Genomic DNA, 21,889 nt, shown 5'->3' with positions numbered 1-21,889 from the left:
GTGTGTGTGGCTCGAGCGGATGGATGACGCCCCACAAGTGGCGTGGCCGAATGGCGTTGTCAGTTGGGATTAAAAATGCCTAAGGACAATTGTGATAGGTGGATCCTCATAATACGCAAGGTTTACCAAAGTGCTCCTCACGCTAAAAATGGATCCGTCGTTCGGCGTATAAATATTAGTATGGTAAGGATCTCTCACGAACGTTGTACAGAATCAAAATTATATCTGTTTTCTTCATGAAATCAGCGGATGACCCATACAGTAACTCCTTTTCCCCTCTGAACTACGTATCATGTGAAACGATGGAAAAATAACATTTAAGCTCTGCTCTTGGGACGCTATTAACTTTGGTTCACTTAATATCCACTTCTCTGATTTCTATCCGGAATTGAAAATATTCATGACAGGAAAACTGCAATACTCTGCATAGTTCAACCGCTTAATAACTGCTGTTTATTATGGGTGCTTGCTGCAGCAAGTCTGGAGCGGGAATCATACATATACGCCGAGGCAGGAACACTTGCGGCATCATGTTTTCGTCCTGACATGTCTGACATATCCAAAGCAAAAATGCATCTGATCGTGTGTCATTTACTGGAAGAATGCACGGGTACTAAAAGCAAAATTGCAACTGCTATTCTTGTGCAACAAATCCTTCCGAAGCTTTGCTTTAGTGTCTGTCATATCACTGCATGGACGTGAGTGAATTAGCTTCCACAGCGGCAAATTCGAGCACAAGCATTTGAATAGGAGCAGGTGCGCAAGCGGGAATGCTCTTGCCAGAAAGCCGCAAGTTGTGAAAAGGCAAGGCGAGGAGAACAGTGGGACTACTTGCGGACGTCGACAATTGTTCTATAAAGTAAAATGTCGAACTCACTACTTTATTTTCTGGCCACTGTCTGCTGCTCCGCGGAAGTACTGGGAAAGTTGGGCGCCCCCGGAGGTCCACAAAAGCTTCATCATGATTTGGCGGATACTGTCAAGGTATATGCCATCTTGCATATCTTATAAACTGTGTTGCTGTCGTCTAATCTTTCCGTGTTGACGCTGCGAGCTCGAGACCTAGTTGGTATTTGCGTACTGCACACCCATATGTGCACTGCTCTGAGCGCTAGCGTAAACATTATTTTTAAGCACTGTAGAGAATCTTCAAAGATCTCAGCTTCTGCGTGTTCGAGATTGGGGAGAGGAAAGATTAGAAATAGGCCGAAAGCATTAGTGTCAACTTGGATACCTTAAGCCTTTGCGCCCCTTTGTGGGAATAATTTTGGCTTAGTGTTCCTAGGGGGAAACAAAAAAAAAAGAAAGTATCATTTGTCGCGGTGATTCCAGTTCTCTTTATCAATGTTCCTATGCACATTAGCCATACTGTATCGCCTGTCATGTGAGCATGAGGTAATATCTTGAAGTGACATGAAAGCCTTAATGCGTTTTAAATAATAAGTACGAAACGTTTAATTCCTTGCATGGTTGTTCATACTTAAAGGAACAGATTTCGTTGAATGCGTCCGAACAGATCTTTTCTCCTAAACATAAGCAGGAAACCGTTGTCACGAAAAATATTTTTCATTGCAAATAATTTGTGAACGTGTTTCTTTGGCTTTTTTTTTTCTCAATAGTTGAAAAGAGCATCTGTAAGTTGCGATTTTTCAAGGGGTGATATTTTAACATAGTGTTGCTGTAACGTCTTGTGTGTTTTATTATATTTGTCTGTTTACATGAATATTTCTGTGTCTATGTAAACACTGTTTTGTAGGAAAAAGTACCGCGATTCTGCCTGTTCTAATCAGATATTTCGTACAAGCTGTTTACAACAGGCAATCAGTAAGCATGGTCTTTGTGCCGTGATTGCCTGCTCGATATGAGAGCGAGCCCAAAAGTTGTCACCTGCGGTATATTGGTGCCCCATTTGCTTTCCTAAAGAAGCTGTTATCCTCACTAAGATCGAAAATTTTACGTTTGTTGAAAAGTAAATTATTCATCTTGATTCTAGCTATTCGGCTTTATAACTATTTTAGCTCCGGGAGTTAAGATCGAAAATTTTACGTCTGTTGAAAAGTAATTTATTCATCTTGATTCTAGCTACTCCGCTTTATAACCATTTTGGTTTTGGTTTTGTGGGGTTTAACGTCCCAAAGCGACTAAGGCTATGAGAGACGCCGTAGTGAAGGGCTCCGGAAATTTCGATCACCTGGGGTTCTTTAACGTGCACTGACATCGCACAGTACACGGGCCTCTAGAATTTCTCCTCCAAAGAAATTCTAGCCGCCGCGGCCGGGATCGAGCCCGCGTCTTTTGGGTCAGCAGCCGAGCACCATAGCCACTGAGCCACCACGGCGGCCTTTATAACCATTTTAACTCCGGGAGTTAAGGTCGAAAATTTTACGTTTGTTGAAAAGTAATTTATTCATCTTGATTCTAGTTATTCGGCTTTATAACCATTTTAGCGGCGGGATATTGGACCATTTTACATTAACATTTTAATCCACCCTATAACCATCTAAAGCGGGAGTTGGTCGAAAGAGAAAACAACCGTTGGAAATGAGACAAAGTGCTGGCTCATTATGCCTCAGCTTCTCAACGATAGTCCTTTGTTTTTTTTTTTCTAGATAATAACTAAGGAGACACATTCTTTCTCTGCTGGTTAACACTTCTGCCTTGCACTATGTCGTTGTGCTAACTATGATTTAGAGAGTGTGTGTAGCAGCGGAGAGCTATATTTTGTGCAAGACTTGGGACGGAAGTCCCGAGTCCTCAGGAGCGCTAGAGATACTTCATGTCGCGTAGGTTGGCCACGTAGCTTGTTTTTTAAGCAGGAAGCCTTTTTCAGCAGTGTAAATGGGCTTGCTATTAGCACTAATGCGCTCCCTCAGGGCAGGGTCACTACTGCCTTGCATAACCACAGAAACCCTTATCGAAAACGTAGCTTTTTTCTTTAGCCAGGACGGACCTTATGAGACTCGGGCCAAAGAGTCTGACCCAAGGATCGCATCTCATTGGGCGAAGTACGCAGTTTGGGCCATCAAACGGGAGAGCAGAGAAGAAACATGTCAGGCCCTGACCTGAATAGTAGAGGTTATCGTGCAGCAAACGCAAGAAATATTTAATGACCGGAACGCAGAGGTGTTCAATTCAATTCAATTCAATTTATTTCGAATTTCTTTTACAGGAAATACAAACACTTTTTGGACCCATAGCCAACGGCTGGTTGGCGTCAAAGTACACAAAATACGTAAAAGCAAATTCAAAAACGGCGGACTTATACAGAAAAGCGTAAGCGTACTACAAGATTAAAAGCAAAGCAGTCTAAGTAAGACTAGTAGATAACATTCGGCGAGGCAAAAGAAAGATAATAGCTTTGAAAACATGACATGCAAAAAGAACTTTCGGACATCGAGTGTTAGTAAAAACTATCGTCTTACATACAAAGTACATAATAACAGAAAATTATGGCGAAGAAAGAATTTCAGGTTAAATCAATTATTTCAGTTAAGTGTTTTTTAAACATACCTGCAAAATTGTGCGAGCTTTTCAGAGAAATAGGTATCGCGTTCCAAATTTTTACCCCAGCAGACTGCACTAAACGCTTACCATATACATTGCGGATGGGAGGGAGATTGTAATTGTCGAAGGAGAGGTTTCTAGTGGACCGAAGCGGGGGATGAAGTATTAATGCATGAAAAGGGCGGTTGTGTCTTACTTTGTTGAGGATACATACAGAGATTTTTAGTCGGTACAATAAATCAAATGAAATGATCATTGACTTGCAGAATAACAGTTCGCTGTGCTCAAAACGGTTAGACTTGTTTATTATTCTCAATGCAAGTTTTTGAAGACGGATAATTGGATTTAAATACGTATGGTAAGTTCCACCCCATGCTTCGACACAGTATGATACATAGCTTTCAATGAAGGCAAAATAAAGCATTCGTAATGTAGACGTGTCAAATAATTCCTTAACCTGATGAAGAGCATGACAACCAGATGCCAACTTCCCGCAGACTGCCTCAATTTGGTCTTGCCAGTGTAAGTGGCTGTCAAATGTGACACCTAGATATTTAAATGAAAACGTGTGCTCTAAGAACGTGTGTTCTTAGTTCACGCATATTTGAAAAATGGAGGCGGTAGAAAAAATTGCAATCTGAACAAAGACAAATAGAAGACCAGTTTTTGCATATTTGTGACCGTACCACAGAAACGATCTATAGCGCCCGGCGACGCTATAAAGCGCCGGCGCTGAGATCGGCGTTAGAGCGCGCGCTAGAAAAAAATAAAGATGGACAGCGTGTGCTCGAGGCGCACACCCGGCACGGGCAGTTCGGAACTAGAAGCCTGCCACGCTGGTCGTCTCTCTCTGGTGCTCCGCTGCGACCCCGCAAATCCTCAACAGTGGTGACCCGGCGAACCGTGCCTTCTATCCCAGCGGCGTCCTAGCATGGCGTACTGGCAGCACCCAAGTTTCGACCCGCCGCTCCCGGCGTTCCGGCCTGCAGGCGTCGGCGGGTGGTTCGCCCAACTGGAGGCTGCGATGTACCTGAACGGCATCACCATCCAGCCGTTTAAACACGCAGTCCTTTGCGACATCCTCCCGCCCGACCTCCTGCGTCGGCTCACCTACTCTGCCTTCGGCTGCCGGCCATACGATGAGCTGCGTGCGTCCGTCTTGGCGGACTTCGGCGCCTACTACGTTCCGCCGCCGCTCTACGCAGCGGACCCGTTTTCGCCGCCGCCAGCCTCTGGCCCTGCACCGGCTTCGCTCGCGCCCACGCAGCCTTCATCAGAACCCGGCCCGCCTCAGCAGCCCCTCGCCGCATCGCCGCCACTCCCGTCCAGCGTCTCCAGCCCGGCTGTCTCTCTCGACGCCACACCAGGTGGGATCCGCACGTACTTCGCCTCGTGTCCTGCTCCCACTACTATCCGACCCGCGTCTCTGGCTCTGCCTCCTTGCGCTTCAGTGGCGTTGTCGCCAGAGCCTCCTGCAGCCAAGGACGACTCTGCGGCAGCAGCCGTGCCGAGGCTTCCGGCATCTCCATCTACCTCGTCTCTACCGCCAACAGCTCTGCAGGCCTCTGCTGTGATGTTGAAGCCGCCACCGCAGCATATGCCACATACCAGCCCCACTACCCCGGCGGCCACACCGCCTGCCCAAGAGGCCCCACCCCAAGCCGTCAGTACGGTCAATCGCTTCTCGGATTCTGACCCTGGCAGCTCGACACTGCCGCAGCAAGCGTCTGCTTTGGTGCCTGACTTTAGCCACCTTCGGCAACGAATGGTCGAGCTACCCACACCGAGTAGTGCGGCAGTTGTCCATCCAAAAGCTGTGTCTTTTACTGCCAGCCAGCCATCTGATGTAGCAGTCTCAGCTTCACGGCCTGGCAACAACCTTTTTGCAGCCACCTACAGCCGACCATGCTCACACGCGCATTATCCCTGGCCAACCGCCCCGGAATGTCGATCCTCCTTCACCCAAGCGGCTGACATTGCGCCCTGCAACTTCCTCCGCCATCGTCACGGCTCTCACAGTTGTGTCGACGGTCACACCTGTGCCACATATTGTTACAGCTGCTGCTGTCGCCGCACAGCTTCTGTCAGTCCACGGAGCCGATTCGCCCGCTCTTGTGCTTGTGACGACGTACTCGGCGCGCCAGATTCCCACCGACACCGGCTCCAACGTTCCAAAACCGAAGCCACTTGTGTCCGCGGGCAGCACTCCAGTCGGTGACTGCCCGCCCATGGCCTTCCCTGCCCCCATGTCCTTTGTCAACTCGGCACCCAGCATCATTCGCCCGTTGCGAACCAGCCAGGCTCGTCCACCTGAGCCCGCGCACTCCATCCGACGGCTCTCCCCGGCCCCTGACATGAACTTACCGGACTCGCCATCTCTGGCTACTCCATCTCTGCCCCGTCGGCGCGCAAATTTCGCCGTTCCGTCTAGGGGGGGGGGGGGGGGGGGGTGGGGGGGGGGGGGCCCTATAGCGCTTGGCGACGCTATAAAGCGCCGGCGCTGAGATCGGCGTTACAGCGCGCGCTAGAAAAAGATAAAGATGGACAGCGCGTGCTCGGGGCGCACACCCGGCACGGGCAGTTCGGAACTAGAAGCCTGCCACGCTGGTCGTCTCTCTCTGGTGCTCCGCTTCGACCCCGCAAATCCTCAACAGATCTTATGAGAGAAGGGCAGCACTGAAAGAAACGACGCTCAAGGCTGCGCAGCTGTCACATTTAGGGATCGTGTTTGTTTAAGCAATTAATAAACTTCTCGTTCTGAAAACGCAGATTTTTTGCACACAAGAAATGGTCGATTTACAATAAAGCACCCCTCATGGCGATTATTGGCTCAGATTTTACATCACACCTGCAGCGAATACTCTGTCGAAAAGACAGCAGTTGCAGAAAATTTTTATTAGTGAATAAATACGTCTTTTCAGCAAGCATAAACATGTAGCACTGGTGCACAAAATTTATTTAGAAAGAATGATTGAAACAAATACAGTTATTCTGCTTGAGACCTAGAGGCCGCGTTATGGAGAACAACTTAAGAAACCATTCAGTGCAACAGCCTCAACAGCCTTCAAAACGTTTCCGTCAATAAACGATTCAGAATTGTTTTCTGATGACACCACTATGCTGGGCTTTTTTTTTTCACGAATCTTTGCGCGCTTCAACTGAAAATATTTTCCAGGTGCCTTCAAAATTTTGAACGCCTTACTTCAAGCGAGAAACCAAAGTGAGGCGCATGTCAGCCTAGCATCCCCCATTCATACGCATGATAAAAAACATTCATTGTTGCAGCTCTAACTGCAGCTAATAGAGTATTTATTTGCATAGGGTAACCTTTCAACAACTCGCTGCGAAGGCTGAATAGCTATGATATTCGGTTGCTTATCTTAAGTTTGAGGAATCGAATCCTGGCCGGGGCCGGCATATTTGGATGGAGCCGAACTACAAAAAATTCAGGGGGCACTTTGGCTCTCTGAAGTGCTGCAAGGCGAAAGCCTTTCCTGGCGCACTGTGTTTTTATTTACTTTTTATGTTTCATATTTTGTTTGTTTTGTTTTTGCTCCTTTTCTTATTTTTATTGTTTTTAATTTATATTGATATCTTATTTTTATTTTCTTTTTATTTTTGGTTACTTTCTTATTTTTATTTTTGTATTTTCTTTTTCTTGACTTTATTCCTTGTGTTTTATTTAGGAAACCCATGCATTCACTAGATGCGCCATTATTGATGCTGAAACCTTTGAGCCTTCGTGGCTGGGTGGTAGCGTCTCCGCTTCAAATGCCAAGGACCCTAGTTCGATTCACAACCTCGGCGCAGTTTGTTTCTAAGCAGTGACGCCGAAAGGCGGACACATCTGCCGACGCGTCTGTCGACACGGCTGCCGACGCGTCTGCTAAAGAGAGTATGAGGCATTAAAGGCTTTCGCCTTAAAACCACTTGAGTCCTGTGCGATGTCAGTACATGCTAATGAACCCGAGGTGTTCGAATCCAATCCGGAGCCGCCCACTACGGCGTCCTTGGTAGCTAATGTAGCTTCGGGAGGCTACAAACGCCTTATAAAATAAAAGCAGCCTCCACCAAATGTAGGAGGGGGTTGTGGCTGAGCAGAACCTAGGTCGCTTTTCAACGTTCAGCCAAGGTGCAGGCCAAGCGTTGGGGCTGCGAGCGAGCGTCACACCTCAGGATCGTCGTCGTCTTTCACTACCACAGTTCACCACAGTGAGCGAGCGCGGCTGCTACACTACACAAGTAATAATTACCTAGCAAAAATGTGAACTCCTGATGTCGCAATTGATTCAAATTACTCGACATAGCCCTCGAATGCAAAGGTAGTGATTATAAATTTATTTCAAAGGAACGTTCTTCAGAGTATAATTTTTTAGGCTTGGCAAATAACCTCGATTTGAGGGAAACCATAAGTGTGACTGGAAACTGACCATTTCTAGTGGGCGCTACTGCAGCGAACGCAAAGCACAAGTTTGGCTCCAAAGATGCTTCAGTGGTTCTTATGTTCAGAAAAAAATCTTGTGCCGAATTTTGTGTTTGTGGCATTTCCAACGTGCTGCGTGTACAACACTGCTGTCGTGTATGAGGCTCTCAATAACTTATATAGAGTATCGTATTGACCTTCAAGGAATTTAAGTGTGACCCTGCTGGTTGTTAGATGACAATATATCATTAGAATAAATGTCTGTGTATTAACTTAATCTTCAATCCTACTGCTGCACCATATTTTCGACGGCGCTAGAATATACAATTCGGATATCCTCTTGCAATGATCATGACTGCTGTGTTCTCTTTCTTTCGCAGGCTTTCGCAAGCTTTCAAAACGCTGTGGCAATCTCAGATTCGGACAATGACACTTCTCTTGAGTGTCTCTACACTACCCGAACAGATGTTGACCTTGATGCGAAAACGGCCACATACGTTTGGTATTTTCCAGGGAGTGGGTATGCATCAATATTGGTTTTAGTTTTTGCTTTTTCCTTCACATTAGCTACTTTATTGAACATTATCAACCGCCGCCGCGGTGGCTCAGTGGCTATGGTGCTCGGCTGCTGGCCCGAAAGACGCGGGTTCGATCCCGGCCGCGGCGGCTGAATTTCTTTGGAGGAGAAATTCGAGGCCCGTGTACTGTGCGATGTCAGTGCACGTTAAAGAACCCCAGGTGGTCGAAATTTCCGGAGCCCTCCACTACGGCGTCTCTCATAGCCTTAGTCGCTTTGGGACGTTAAACCCCATAAACCAACCAACCAACCAACCAACATTATCAGCTGGCGAAGTTGCGAATGTGCAAAGACCAGACAGGAAAAATAAATTGTATCCCGTTTGCTAATAAAAGAGCCTATGTTCGATACATGACCCTTAACACGAGCTGAAAACAACTTGCGCACAAAAATGGGCTCAACAAAACTTTAATAATACGCCACTGCCACAACACGAAGATATCGTTCTGGGCAGTTAGGTGGTATAAAATTTTTCTTGCGCTCTGGATCAGATGCGTTAGGAGAAGCACGGAAGGATGACAGCGCTTTCAACTGGGTTAGTTGGCCAACACTGCAAATGTAACAGTATTGAATTTTTTCGCCTCACTCCCTCGATACCTCATAGTCACTAGCATGCCATGCACAGGCACTGTCTCAACACTCGAACACGTTACCCCCGGCCCGCGAATAGCCATGACCTCGCCCTACTTTCTACATCATCAGCAGGACACACGACTGTGCAGTAGTGACCGCCGTATAGATAATAAAACGACGATCAGCGAAGTGGCATACCAGTTGCTTTGGAAGCATGTATATGCATTCGGCCAAAGGGGAGGGGCTGCACTAAGCTCCGTGCGCTGCATATACGTGGCAGGCCAGAACCTGACAATTTGCTCTTAGTAGAACTGAAAAAGGACAGGTCCAGGCAGAAGCCCCCAAAAGCGCCCCCCAAAAGCGGCCCTAAAAAGCATCCTGAAGCACGTGCCTTCGAAGCATTGATAAAGCGTGCAGCAAGAAAAGGTCACCAGGCCCTGGATCGGGTAGCGTGCAGCGAGACTAAATCCGCCGCTTCACTGCATGAAAAAGCTGAACCCGATCACTCGGCGCAGAGCATACATCGAGTTTTCGTATTAAGTTAGGCGACACTATCGCCCTAATAAATACTGCTTTGGCGCAGAGGAAAAAGGAAAATACAGGTGCAGAGTAATTGGTTTTTGCCACATGGACAAGCGAAAGTCACTAATGCATATCACATAGAAAACAAGCCTGGCGTTTCATTATGCCGCTTTGGAAACATGCGCGCTAGCCGCTGATACAGACAACGGGGAAAGGAAAGGGTGAGGCGTGACTCAAGAACGAAGTATTGCCCTTTTTGATAGGCTTTTTTTACACTGCGGCAGTCATGATCTCAATGCGAAAGTCGCGTGGGCATGCAGTCTGTATCATCATCCATATATCATGACCGCGCAAGCGTTATGAGCGAAATCTTCCTTTTGTGAGGGTAGTAGATGGGTCATTCTCTCACAGTCCTGCATCTGCAGTTGATACCAGAAATATTTTATTATTAGTATGATTTATCCCTCATAGCCCGAGTCGCTTTGGGACGGTAAGCACCATGAGCAGATTCCATTACTTGCAGTTCGAATCTGTCTCCCATGTTTTTCGCACAGTCATTTGCATTTCTCTTCGTGCTCGAAAATATTCTGCGCTAGGTGTCCTTGGCAGATAATGCGCTTGAAATTTTGATGTTCTTTTAGCCTTTCAATTACACAACATCGGGATTCTACCGTATTTTCCTTTCCACACGCAATCAGCATACAATATACCATTTCATACTTGCACTATATAAAATAAAGATATCACGCTAAAAGCAATATACTGAAATGTCCACCCTATGACTGAACTGGAGGCTAACAGACCCTAATAACTGCAATATTTCTTATCTATTACCATCTGTTTATATTGGAATATAGAGGGAATTGTTCCACAAGCATAGCAATTGAGTGTGCTCGAGAGATTAAGTCGAGGGCTCGATGGAAACCCTCTGGCCGGTGGTGTGCATGAAGGTAGAGGCGGGACACCGACCACTGCAGAAAAGTACTTGGTGCTGTGAACGATTATGTACAATGCTCACGTGCGATATCCGAAACGTTAAAATCTTTTCTTTAGTGCTTGTTGTTTCGCCTACACCTTCAAAAGACAGTCTCCAAAGCGGGATCCGGGAAGTAATTTTAATATCAAAAACATATGCATAAACAGCAGTGCGTGTAAGTGCACCATTTGTTGTGCTAAAAAACAGACTGAGATGGCAGCTCTTCCATGATGAAAAGAAGGGCGGGATAACACGGCATGAATGCGCGTTACCTTTACCTTCAGATTGTGATTGCTTCTGTGCAAAAAATTCTTTCCATATTATGCGATCGCAACAAGTTCGCGCTTTTGCCATCGTTCGCTTTCATTCTTTGTGTTTTGTTGTACCCAACAGCCCATATATTTCGATATGATGAACCAAATCGTCCACCGTTTAGCCTTATCAGACGTCGTGGCATTGTTTTGGCAAATGGGCGTATTTCTAACTGGCATCATGACAATTGCGGGCGAAAAATTCGCAGAATTATCTGCGAAAGTAGCACACGGAGAGTCTATGATGAACGCCTTTATTTATTGCGTCACCCTGGTGTTTTTGGTGCAGCCACCTTAAAGGGACACTGAGGAGAAATTGAAGTTGGCTTGTATCGACAGAATACCAGCTCCTGATTACAAAAACGCCACTCATACTGACAACAAAGCTCTTGTAACGCAGAAAAGAGCAAGAGCCAAAATACAGGTATCGCCGCCACAGGCCAAACTCGCAAGTACAAGCGTGGTGACGTCATAGGACAAAGCAGTGTTGCTAGAACCAATGTTTCTAGCAACTCTAGGACCCGAGATACCACAAATCACTGAGGCGCAGCCAATGCATGCGCAAATCTGTTTGACGTCGCCAGATGGCGCCACGTGCCCGGCAGCTACGCGCGCGCCTGCAGCATTGGGACCAATCAGCACCTGCTCCCCGGCAGTAGGCGGGCTCCCGGTATTCCGCTAGCGGTAACAAGGTACACGGCCATGGTACACGGTATGCTAAAGGTGTCTATTTGCAAGAACTTCGTTGACGACTTCGAGAACGAGATCCATCGTAACGCTGGCAAAACGCCAGTGCAAACGTAAGCGAAGCGACTGTAGCGACGGCCGCAATAGCCGATAGATGCCTTCAACGTGCGGCCGGCGGTAGCTTTCTTTTCGGCTGCTGCTAGGCCGCACTGCTGCCCGCCAGAAATCACGGAGTCCTGTTACGTCATGTGCACGTCATGTTTCACGTCACTTAGTCCTGTGTCGTCATAGGAGAATTCTAAGTTTGAATCAGAGCGGCGGGAAAAACTTTTTCAACTTCGAATCCAAATTTCTTAGAAATAAATGCATCTTTCGCTGCCGGCCAAGTGGCAACAAAGCCATGACACGCCGAACTATCGGATTTTGCTGTAAAAAAAAATATTAATAGTGCTCTCCTCACTGTCTCTTTAATGGTGCAAATTCCTTTTTCGCCCTTCTAGCCTGGCCGGCTTACACTTACAACTCGCTGGCGCGAAAAGCAACGTTTCTTTATTCAAATGGACGCGACCACTCCGTCATAAAGATTTTCAAAGGCTTGTTTTCAGGTTTTCAAAGGGATAGTCATGGCTGGTTGCTGCAACTGCGGCCTTGATGCAGCCGTAATGTTCTCATAACTGTACCTCGTGGTATCCCGAGCAGAAATTGAAGCAGCGAATTTATGTTTTTATTCTCTGCATTTTTTTTTAAATTTTCGCATTGGTGTCTATTCATTATAATCAGTCCCGTTTCACGGTCGGCAGTATGAAAGCTCTAAGCGAAGGGACCGAAACGGCTACATACGAGCGCTTCTGCGAAATTATGATTGGCGTGTAATAATAATAATAATAATAATAATAATAATAAAAAAAGCTGTGAGGCAGGTTGTGTTAACCAGCCATCAAGTAGTAGGTTTACGCGCTGGATTCGATCGGCAAACTGGATTTCTTCACTTTTATGCCTGCGACTAGACCGATTCCACCGCCAGCTGTGATACACTGCGGTAGTTGCGGCATTCCGGCCGGCGGCCGCGTCGGCGCGGTACTTGGCGTACGCTCGAGAAGCAGTCCTGCTTGCGTCGCCATACAGTGTTTTCTCTGCATGACTTCTGGGCATTGTGGGACAAGTGGGCTCGCCTGAGGGGCGTCATGTGTTCCGACAGCTGCGCAAAGCAGAGGGAAGTGAATTTTATGTATTCTGAAAAGGAAGAAAAGGTCCCCAATATAGAGCTCAGAAGCTGGTCAGGAAAGGCAGTTGAAGAAAAATCCTCTTCCGCAATATTCAGCCATCTTTTTCCGGTTAACTAGTATGCATTGCAAATAGTAAATCTTAAAGTTCTGAAGCTGTGAAAAGCCTTTGCGCTTCGATCAGATTTCAGGGAGGCCCTTCACCTGCTAACAAAAGGAGCCGGACTTGGATTCACTTTGTGCTGCTTCGTCAAGCCGTCCTTACTGCAATTTCGGTCGAGTGTAGTGTTGTGGGTCAAAAACTGTTTATTTATGGTTTTATATTTATTGTTCAATGTTTTTTCAGTTTTATTTTTATATTTAGAAGCTCACACTGCCTGTGTGCTTGATGCGCTTAGTCACTCCAGATCCTCAAGCTGCGTTAATGGCAACAGTGCTTTCTTCATTTCAATTCATTTTTTTTCACTTCAGTATTTGTATAGTTACACACTGGAACGTTCTCCAGGATAAAAGGTCCAACTAAGTCTTGACTATGCTCCGGAGATGTTTTACAGGGCAGCGACTGCCTTTGTATACACAGAGATGCAAACTATACAAAAGCAGACAATATTCATCCATGGCATACATTCTTAAGAGCAATACAATACAAGAACATGACAGGTATATGACAGATACCTATATACACTCAAAGCATAGGAAAGAGGACACATTTAGGTTTGACATTTCTGGAATAAAGGAATTAGAAGGGATGCAGGTGGAAAACAAGAGACAATATAATAGATTATAGACAATAACAGTTCACTGAAATAACTCTTGTTTTTGCGCGAAAAAGAATCCGTATTTCTGCACCCGTTTACTTTAACAAGAAGGGTGTGCTTTAAAGATTCTAGCTTGTAAGTGGAGCGAAACAGAGGAATGAATCAATGGTCGATATTACGGGTAGCGAAACTACTTTCTCAGAGTGGCAATGAAGATATACCTCGCAACAAAAGAATCAAAACTCTTTCACGGAAAACAGAAATGACTATAAAATGCGATACTCATAAAAGCAGTGATTTCAGATACAAATGAGTTAAGATGTCGGCGGTAGTCAGGCCGGGATATTTTTTGCTGTAGCGCATGATTTTCTTTGAGGCACACCAATTTTATTCGTTTTTTTGTTTCGTGGTATCCCAGACTATGCTGCAGCAGTTGATGTGAGTGAAAAATAAGCCATAATATACTTCTTGCTTAACTTTTACAGGCAGTAGCATTAGACAGAGAGATACCGTGTCAGCAACGACAGAAAGCCTTTTGCAGATGTGATCAACATGAGCGTTCTAGCTCATTCTGCTGCAAAGCTTTACACCTGAAATTTGATATTCTTCGACAAGTTCTGAAGGCTGTACAAAGTAAAGCATGAAAGGTGTATTTTAAATAATTCATTTCTGGCGCGAAATAATGCCGTTTTAGTTTTGATTGAATTGATTTTAAAGGGGTTATTCTTGGACCATGCAAGTATGTAGCAAGTGTGTCGTTAGATTTTAAGTCTAGAGAGTTCGAGTCATTGCCGGTAATTAGGAAAAGGACTGTCATCGGCGTAAATGAAGAATTTTGTTAGCAGGGATGATTGTTGGTTACTTATAGGGATGCACACTGTGTACTGCAACTCATGTGTGATCCAAGCAACATGAGGGGTTCTCCATAAATACCTCCGTATGAACATTTCGTGTTAAGGAGAATTTTATGGCTTAAGTACTCGAAGGCATTACTAATGTCAGCGAAAACGCCCAGTGTAAATTGATTGCTGTAAATTTTTTCATAATATCATCTTTTAGTGCCAATTACTCTAATTTTGTGTTCTGTAAGAGACATTTTATTTGGATAAAACAAGAAATATATGCAAGGCTATTTGGGCGGATGGCGTCAAAAGCTAGTATTTGGTCCAATTCGACAACTGTTTGCATGCAGGTTCAGGCGCATATTGTGGAGGGGTGAAAGAATAAATGACAATATAGATGCAGCAGTACTACTGTACAAGTACACTTATTCAAAATGCACAAGACACAATTTAAAAAATATACAGGAGACTACAAAACAAAAAATTCTCCAAGCACATAACGCTGTCAAGCAAAAAACACAAAAAATATAAAAACTAAAATAATAAAAAATTATCAAAGCAGAATTCACAGAGTGAGAAGACAGAATTTGATTAGAGATGTAAAGCGATTTACAGGTAAATTTAATAATTCTGGCTACTGCTACCTCGACCGGCAATTCCTTGTATATTTTGGCTCCACTGGACTTCACCAGGTGTTCACGATTAGCACGGCTACAAATGGATAAGTTAAAATTACCATAAGATACTTGCATTTTACTGCAGGAAGGTAGGGCGATGAGGTTTAATTATGGATTAATTAATTATGAGGATTAATTAGATTTAATTATGTTATATATCAGAAGTGAAATTGTGTAGTTGCGCCAGGATTGGTACGATGGCTCATAAATAATGTTGCTACTGGAATGGTCGCGAATTACAGGTTATCGCGGTCACTGCCTGTTTTTGGAGGCGGAGTAAAGGCAATGAGCAGGTTTTGTATGTTTCTGCCCAAAATTGACAACAGTAACTGATAAGTGATTGGCAGAAAGAGAAGTAGAGAGAGTGTAATGCATTGCTGTTAAAGTAATATCTCGCCCTAATGAGCGTGTGGCAGCTGAAAGCTAATTTTTTGCGTACGTACCTGGTTTGTTCTTTCCCATGTTAGTGGAATTAAAAGTGATCCCCAAGTATTTAAACGAAGAAACTTGGTGTAGTAAAGATCTGCCATGGGTGGATGTACTTAAATTGTTGATTTTCTTGTGCCTAGAGTGAAAAATGACATACTCAGGGATTTACCACTAACAAATCCATACTGCGCACCGATAAGAACGTGGATTTTTTCAATATATCTTGTGATGCGGAAACGAATTAGGTTTAAAGTTGTTTCAAAAAGGCAGGTAGCACTGAAATTGTCCGATAGTAAGTCATCAGATCATTCTCGCCGCTTTTATAAATTGCTGATACCCTGGCTAGTTTCACAGCACCTGGAAATGTACGTGCTGCAAAGGAAAAGTTCAATCTATGAACTGGGACAGGTGTAATATATTCGAGCGCATGTCGAATATGTTTGATTTGCAACTTAGCAAAGTTCAGGGCTCCACTATATTTAATGTTCATAAATGAACTGAAAGATTCACATTCATTCGTTGGTTCGAGGAACACTCTTCCGAAGGTAACGAAGGTAACGTATTATCAACTTTTTGGAGTACGCGTGCCGCATTACTGCTCGGCGCTACTATATTTACAAAGTGCGGAATTAAAGTAGTCGGCGAGCGTCCTTTTACGTAAATTACGGTTGGCATGTAATATTGGCTTTTGGGGTTGATCAGCGGTCGTATGGCGTAAGACGTTATTCTATATTTTCCACAAAGCAGTAGGGTCTCTTTTTAGCAACGTTTCGGAGAAGTTGCTGACAATAGGAGATTTTCGCTTGCGGTAATGTAGAATTTAACTTATTTTTAGCAGCGTTAATTTTTTTTCAGGGGAATTTCTGACGTGAGAGCAGAAATCTGTGGTATAGACGGCTTCTGTTTCTGATGACGCAGATATGCTCGTCTGCGACACAAGGGTTTCTAGTTATTCTCTAGCTCTTAGCAGTTTTTAGAGGGAAGTTTTTATCGTAAATACATCTGAAGGTTCAAAGAAATTTAGAATACGCTTTTTTGATATTTGTCACTCCAGGAATACCCCACCAGTCATGTATGCTTGTCTCATGTTTGAAGGACTGTAGTGCTCTATCAGACACAGGTTGGAAACAATAGGACTCTTACGGAATGCATTGTCCTGGACGTTACTGGAGTATGACATAAAGATCGGAGTGTGGTCGCTAATTTCAGAAGGGATGGTGCCGACCTTAGAAATTGTGGTTTCTATATTATATAATGAGAAGGTCAAGTGCAGATGAGCAGCTGGTACTAAATTGTTTTATGCGCTGTAATTATGTTTCAAAAACCAAATGACTGGAGCAGAGTTACAAGGTTATATACCTTCTTATTGTCTCCATGAACATCGGTGTTGAAATCTAAAGCACAAATTTGGCCGGTCCATTTTACGGAAGCATATTCGAAGAAAACTTCTAAAAAATACAGGAACTCTTTAACATTTCCATGCGGGAGGTGGTTCAAAACACACACCAGTTCATTGATGCACTCTAAAGTCACCGTCTTATAATCACCCGTGAGCAAAGCAGACGTTTCGGGCCAGCTGGTGGATAACCATTCTTAAAAACACTGCAAACTAGACTGTACACAAAAGAGAAAGAAGGCATTACGTGCGCCGACTCGCAACCGAAGGTTTAATCAAAAGGAGGAGTAATAAATGCAGGCAACCACCGGAAACTGCGCACATCACTACCGCGGGGAGACAAGCTGCAGCGGATGAAAAAAAGAGCAGATAAGTGCGTAAAGTTACTAGTGTAGAGCAGAGGGCAACCAGTCATCTAAGTAGCGGAATTCCTTGCCAGACAGGGCTACTGAAGTCTGATTGACGCACCGGTTTCCGTTGTTCCTAATGAAAAAGGCTTCTTCCGCCACTATCCAGTTCCATCAAAGACGAGTGTCTTGTGATGTGATGAAGGCCTTTTTGATTAGGAAAAATGCTAACCGGTGCGTCAGTCAGCCTTCAGTGGCCCTGCCTGACAAAGAATTCCACTACTTAGATGACTGGTTGTCCTCTGCTCTACACTAGTAACTTTCTGTACTTACCCACTTTTTTTCATTCGTTTGGTTTATGGTTTATGAGGTTTAATGTCCCAAAGTGACTCAGGCTATGAGATCCGCCGTAGTGAAGGGCTCCGGAAATTTCGACCACCTTGGGTTTTTTTAACGTGAGCTGACATCGCACGGTACACGGGCCTCTTGAATTTCGCCTCCATCGAAATTCGGCAGCTGCACCCTGGTTCGAACCTGTGTCTTTCGGGCCAGTAGCCGGAACCTGTGTCTTTCGGGCGCCATAACCACTGAGCCACCGCGGCGGCCATTTCATGCGTTTCTCCATTTCTCCATGCGGTCGTGATGTGCGCAGTTTCCGGTGGTTGCCTGTATTTATTCCTTCGCCTTTTCATTAAATGTTCACTTGTGAGTGAGCGCTTGTGGTGCCTTTGGTGGTGTCTTTCATTTGTGTGTCCCGTCTATTTTGCGCGGTTTTTGATCTCAGCTCCTTGTTGATAAGGCTAAATTTCGGAACCACAGTGCATTGATGATTTTCTTCCGCATAAGTTGCCACACCACATCCTTGTTTATTTTCTGTATGAAATAATAATTGTAGCCATGAAGCAGCAGTGGTGTAGAGTTTTCGTGGCACCATGTTGTTGAGATCATTATGATATTTTAACGTGGCGGCGAGCCGAAGAATGAGGCGTGATGAACGATGGATAAGAGATGATTTAATGGCCGCTGGCCTAACGCGAGCGCTCCGTACCGCGCCACTGCCAGCTTCGTCGTCGTCGTCACAATATTAAAGCTAAATCGGAACTTACTAAGGAAATATACTGCTTGGTCATGTTTGTGTTTTGCTGATGGTGTTAAAATGTAGAATAGGCGTAAGTGAATAGTCTCGAAGATTAGAATGACGAGGAAAAGCAAATTCAGTACCCTTAATAGTGATGACTAACGTGGAGCAGCAAAATACTAGCATATTTTGGATATATCTGCGTTATGCCTGACCTTGATGACACGCGCACTACCAATCTTCCTCGCATAAAATTTCCCCATTTTGTACCAAAACCAATCTTCGTCCATGTTCGCGCTTCCTCTGGCTTGCCATTGATGAAGGGCGTTTCAATGAGGGACGCAAGTTTTCGTTAACGTAAATACGGCTCATCACTGCCAAGGACGATGCTCTTGTTTGTCAGACACATGCATTTCGGTTCCAACTCCATTATTATTCCCTGGATTTCGAGGTTACTATTCCTTCTGTACTGTTGCGCATGAAGAAGCCGAGATTTGTGTTCTTGAGTGCTGCTTTCCAGAGAAGGTCTTGGTCTGTAAGGATTCGTTATTTTTTACCAACTTCCGTTTTCAAAATTCCAGAGGTGTGACCTTGGTTTTCGGCTCGTGAATCGATCCAAAAGCAACCTCCAAGCTGACTGTCATACTCTTCTGATTGGTTCTCGGTACCCGCATTTCAGGTGGACAGTCTCATTCTAACGCTTCTTTGTAGCATTTCAGCGCCCCTTTACCTTTTTCTTTGACGCGAGCAAAGTCTGCCGTAATTTTTTTTTCCTGCTGTGCAAGATCTTTCGCAATGCTAGACTGCAAAGAAGTACAATACACTCAAGAAAATGAAATTGGCAGCAACGACTACAAAATAACCCTTTTAGGCGCTTTGTACACAATTGTGTAAGAGTAAAAATTACAGCTTTTTCTGAGAAACTCGAGAACGTAAAGTAATTTTATTATTTCAGTCAAGTTGAGCGCCCTTCTTGTTGCAAATAAGTTGCTTTTTGTTCCATGTAGCGAATGCAGCAAATAATATTTCACATAAGAGTGAGCAAGGTAGCACTTTGTCCGCCGTATTTGTGCAGACAGATTTTGCCGGGAGTAAAAACGTCGATCGTTTTTGCTAAATTTCGAGCGTAATGTGAATCATCGTAACACAAAGCGTTTCCACGATCTTTACGGTGTTTACCTGACACACGAGAACATTTCGATGTTACTATTTCTAACAAATCTGTCACTTTGTACGGAATTCTCCACATTATTGTAAAAACTTACCGGCTGGTCTTTCACGCTCGAAAACTAACAAATTCTCTTTCTTGAGGCCTGAATATACTACTTATGTAAAAAAAAAATAATTGATTTCAGTAAAAAAAAATGGGGTCTGAAAGGGACAATATTCAAAAACACGCAAGGAGCATCCAGCGTCAAAAATTTACGCGGCACGCGAGATGCGAAAAATGTAAATTTGGTGGGTGCCACTGGATGTAACCTGAAATGAAAACTTGCAGCCTGTGCCTTAGGGCGGTAGCTCGGCAGAGCCCCTGTCATTTTCAGGTTATCCGCCAACGCTGCACGGCAATAGCGTTTTTCGTCGACACACGTACCCCGCGAGCTTTTTACGCCGGACGTGAATATTATCTGGAGTCAGCAACCTGCATTAAATAATCAGAAAAGCGCTCTGCGTCACGCAACTACTGTGTTGCCGCTGCCAACTGAAGGCGTGGGACCACAGGTGCTTCCTTTTGTAGCTGCGTGCAGTGTGAAAGCATGGCCATTAAACGAGGAAATGTGGAATATTTTTTTAAATTCTTTCTGCGGATTGGTCATTGGCCAGTACAGTTTGGCACCGTGACATTTATCCGGAGCATCACCACCGGCTTACTTAATATCTTCAAAAATTAAAAAGTACGAGGAACTTTAGCGGCTAAAGTGGTGAAAGGCGAAAGCCTGAGTGCTGCATTCTGCTACGCGATTGTTCACTTCACATTCTGTTGGTGCATTAATTAACTGCCAATTAATGACGCTTAACCTTCGCCTTTAGGAGTGGAACGCGACAGCGTGTTGTAGTGCTGCCATGGAGTCCAAGGAACGCCACCACCCGTTCGGCGCGATGCGTTGCCTTTTGAACGCAACGCTTTTATGAGGGAAGGAAATGGGGCTGTAATTCTCTGTCATCTCGGTGGACACCTTAACCGCACCGTACAAGAATGGAGGAAGTGGCAGTGAAAGAAGAAAGAGGGGCCGTAATGAAGAAAACGAAAATTGTATTTGAGGAAAGGAAATTACGCATTAACTGTCTCACATATCTCAGTAGACACTAGTCGAAAATTGTATTTGAGGAAAGGAAGCTGCGCAGTAACTGTCTCACATATTTCGGTGGACACTCGTCAAAATTCGCGCGCGGTGACGTCACGAGAATTTGGACCAATCTGAAACGCGGACAAATACGCGTTGCTCGTCGGTAAATTGGTTTTTGAGGAAAGGAAATGTATCTGTCTCTCATATCTCGGTGGACACCTAAACCTCGCCGTAACGGGAAGGGAGGATGGTGGTGGTGGTGGTGGAAACTTTTATTGCCAATGATGTAAATCGTGGGGGCGAAGCCCCCTACATGGCACTTGGATGCCTTCTCAATGTGAGGAGGAGGCACCCTTACAACGCGAAGGATAGCCCCTGGAGCGCAATCCTTTTGTGAGCGCTGGAGATGATCCGGCGCTGGTCTTGATCGGACGAGCTGGTCAGAAGAGACTCCCGGTAAGACTCCGCCGCGGTGGGTGATGGGGGATGAGGGAAGGTGGGGCATGTGAGGAGGGTGCGTAAGAAGTCTCCTGGTTTGCCGCAAAGTTTGCATGATGATGGGAATTGGTCTGTGTACCGGGCATGCAGCAGTATTAGGTATGGAGCAGTTCGGGTTTGTAGTTGTCGCCAATGTGCAGCCTGCGCTATGGTGAGGGATGGAGCTGGGGGTGCGTATTCCCTTCGTTTGTCTCGATAGTACGAGAGAATATCACGGAAGGAGAGCAGGCGCTCCGAGGCTCGTAGAGGGGGCTCGACTCTTGCCCGGAATGTGAGAACTTGGGCTAGGGAAGGAAGATAGGAGTGAACGAAGACACTAGACGCACCTTTGTTCATTCTAAACCATCGAGCTAGCATGGCGGAGTGGTAGCGTGCCCGACTCGCACGCCGGAGACCGGGGTTCGATTCCCAAGCTCGGCCAATTTCTTACTCGGTTTTATTTATCTGGTCTGACTAGAAAGGCTAATTAGACTAACTGGTTAAGTAAGGAATTAACTAAACACAGTTAAACTTACTTGGAGCATCACTATACGATCCCTTTAATTGGTTGCATGGTTAGTAGGCAAAGTACAATTGGCCCCTTTTGAAATTCGCGCACTGTGACGTCACGACTGTTTCGACCAATTGAAAAGCGTGTCATTTCTGTCGATAGCTCCTGCTTACAACGATGATGCATTAAAGGCTTCCGCCTTAAAAGAGCTACCATCTATTGTGTCTCTTCCCTCCTTCGTCCCTCGTCTGCCAGCGCTACAATGCTGAGAAGGCCCAACCAACTTGCCC

The 21,889-nt window shown here is 45.1% G+C and overlaps 1 protein-coding gene across 1 annotated transcript in view; it reads left to right on the top strand.

The window, feature by feature from the left end:
- Positions 1-864: 864 nt before the first annotated feature.
- Positions 865-21,889, top strand: part of LOC149360602 (uncharacterized) — a 36,901-nt gene continuing 15,876 nt past the window's right edge. Inside the window, exons 1-2 of the mRNA XM_089569344.1 lie at positions 865-984; positions 8,308-8,447. Of these exons, the coding sequence (XP_089425470.1) occupies positions 865-984; positions 8,308-8,447 (260 nt within the window). The remainder of the gene's footprint in view (positions 985-8,307; positions 8,448-21,889) is intronic.

The sequence above is a fragment of the Amblyomma mixtum genome, chromosome 2 (assembly GCF_055824585.1).
Source record: "Amblyomma mixtum isolate Tamu chromosome 2, ASM5582458v1, whole genome shotgun sequence".
Classification (NCBI taxonomy): domain Eukaryota; kingdom Metazoa; phylum Arthropoda; class Arachnida; order Ixodida; family Ixodidae; genus Amblyomma; species Amblyomma mixtum.
Note: the sequence above shows the minus strand (reverse complement) of the source record. Positions and strands in the feature narration are given on the sequence as shown.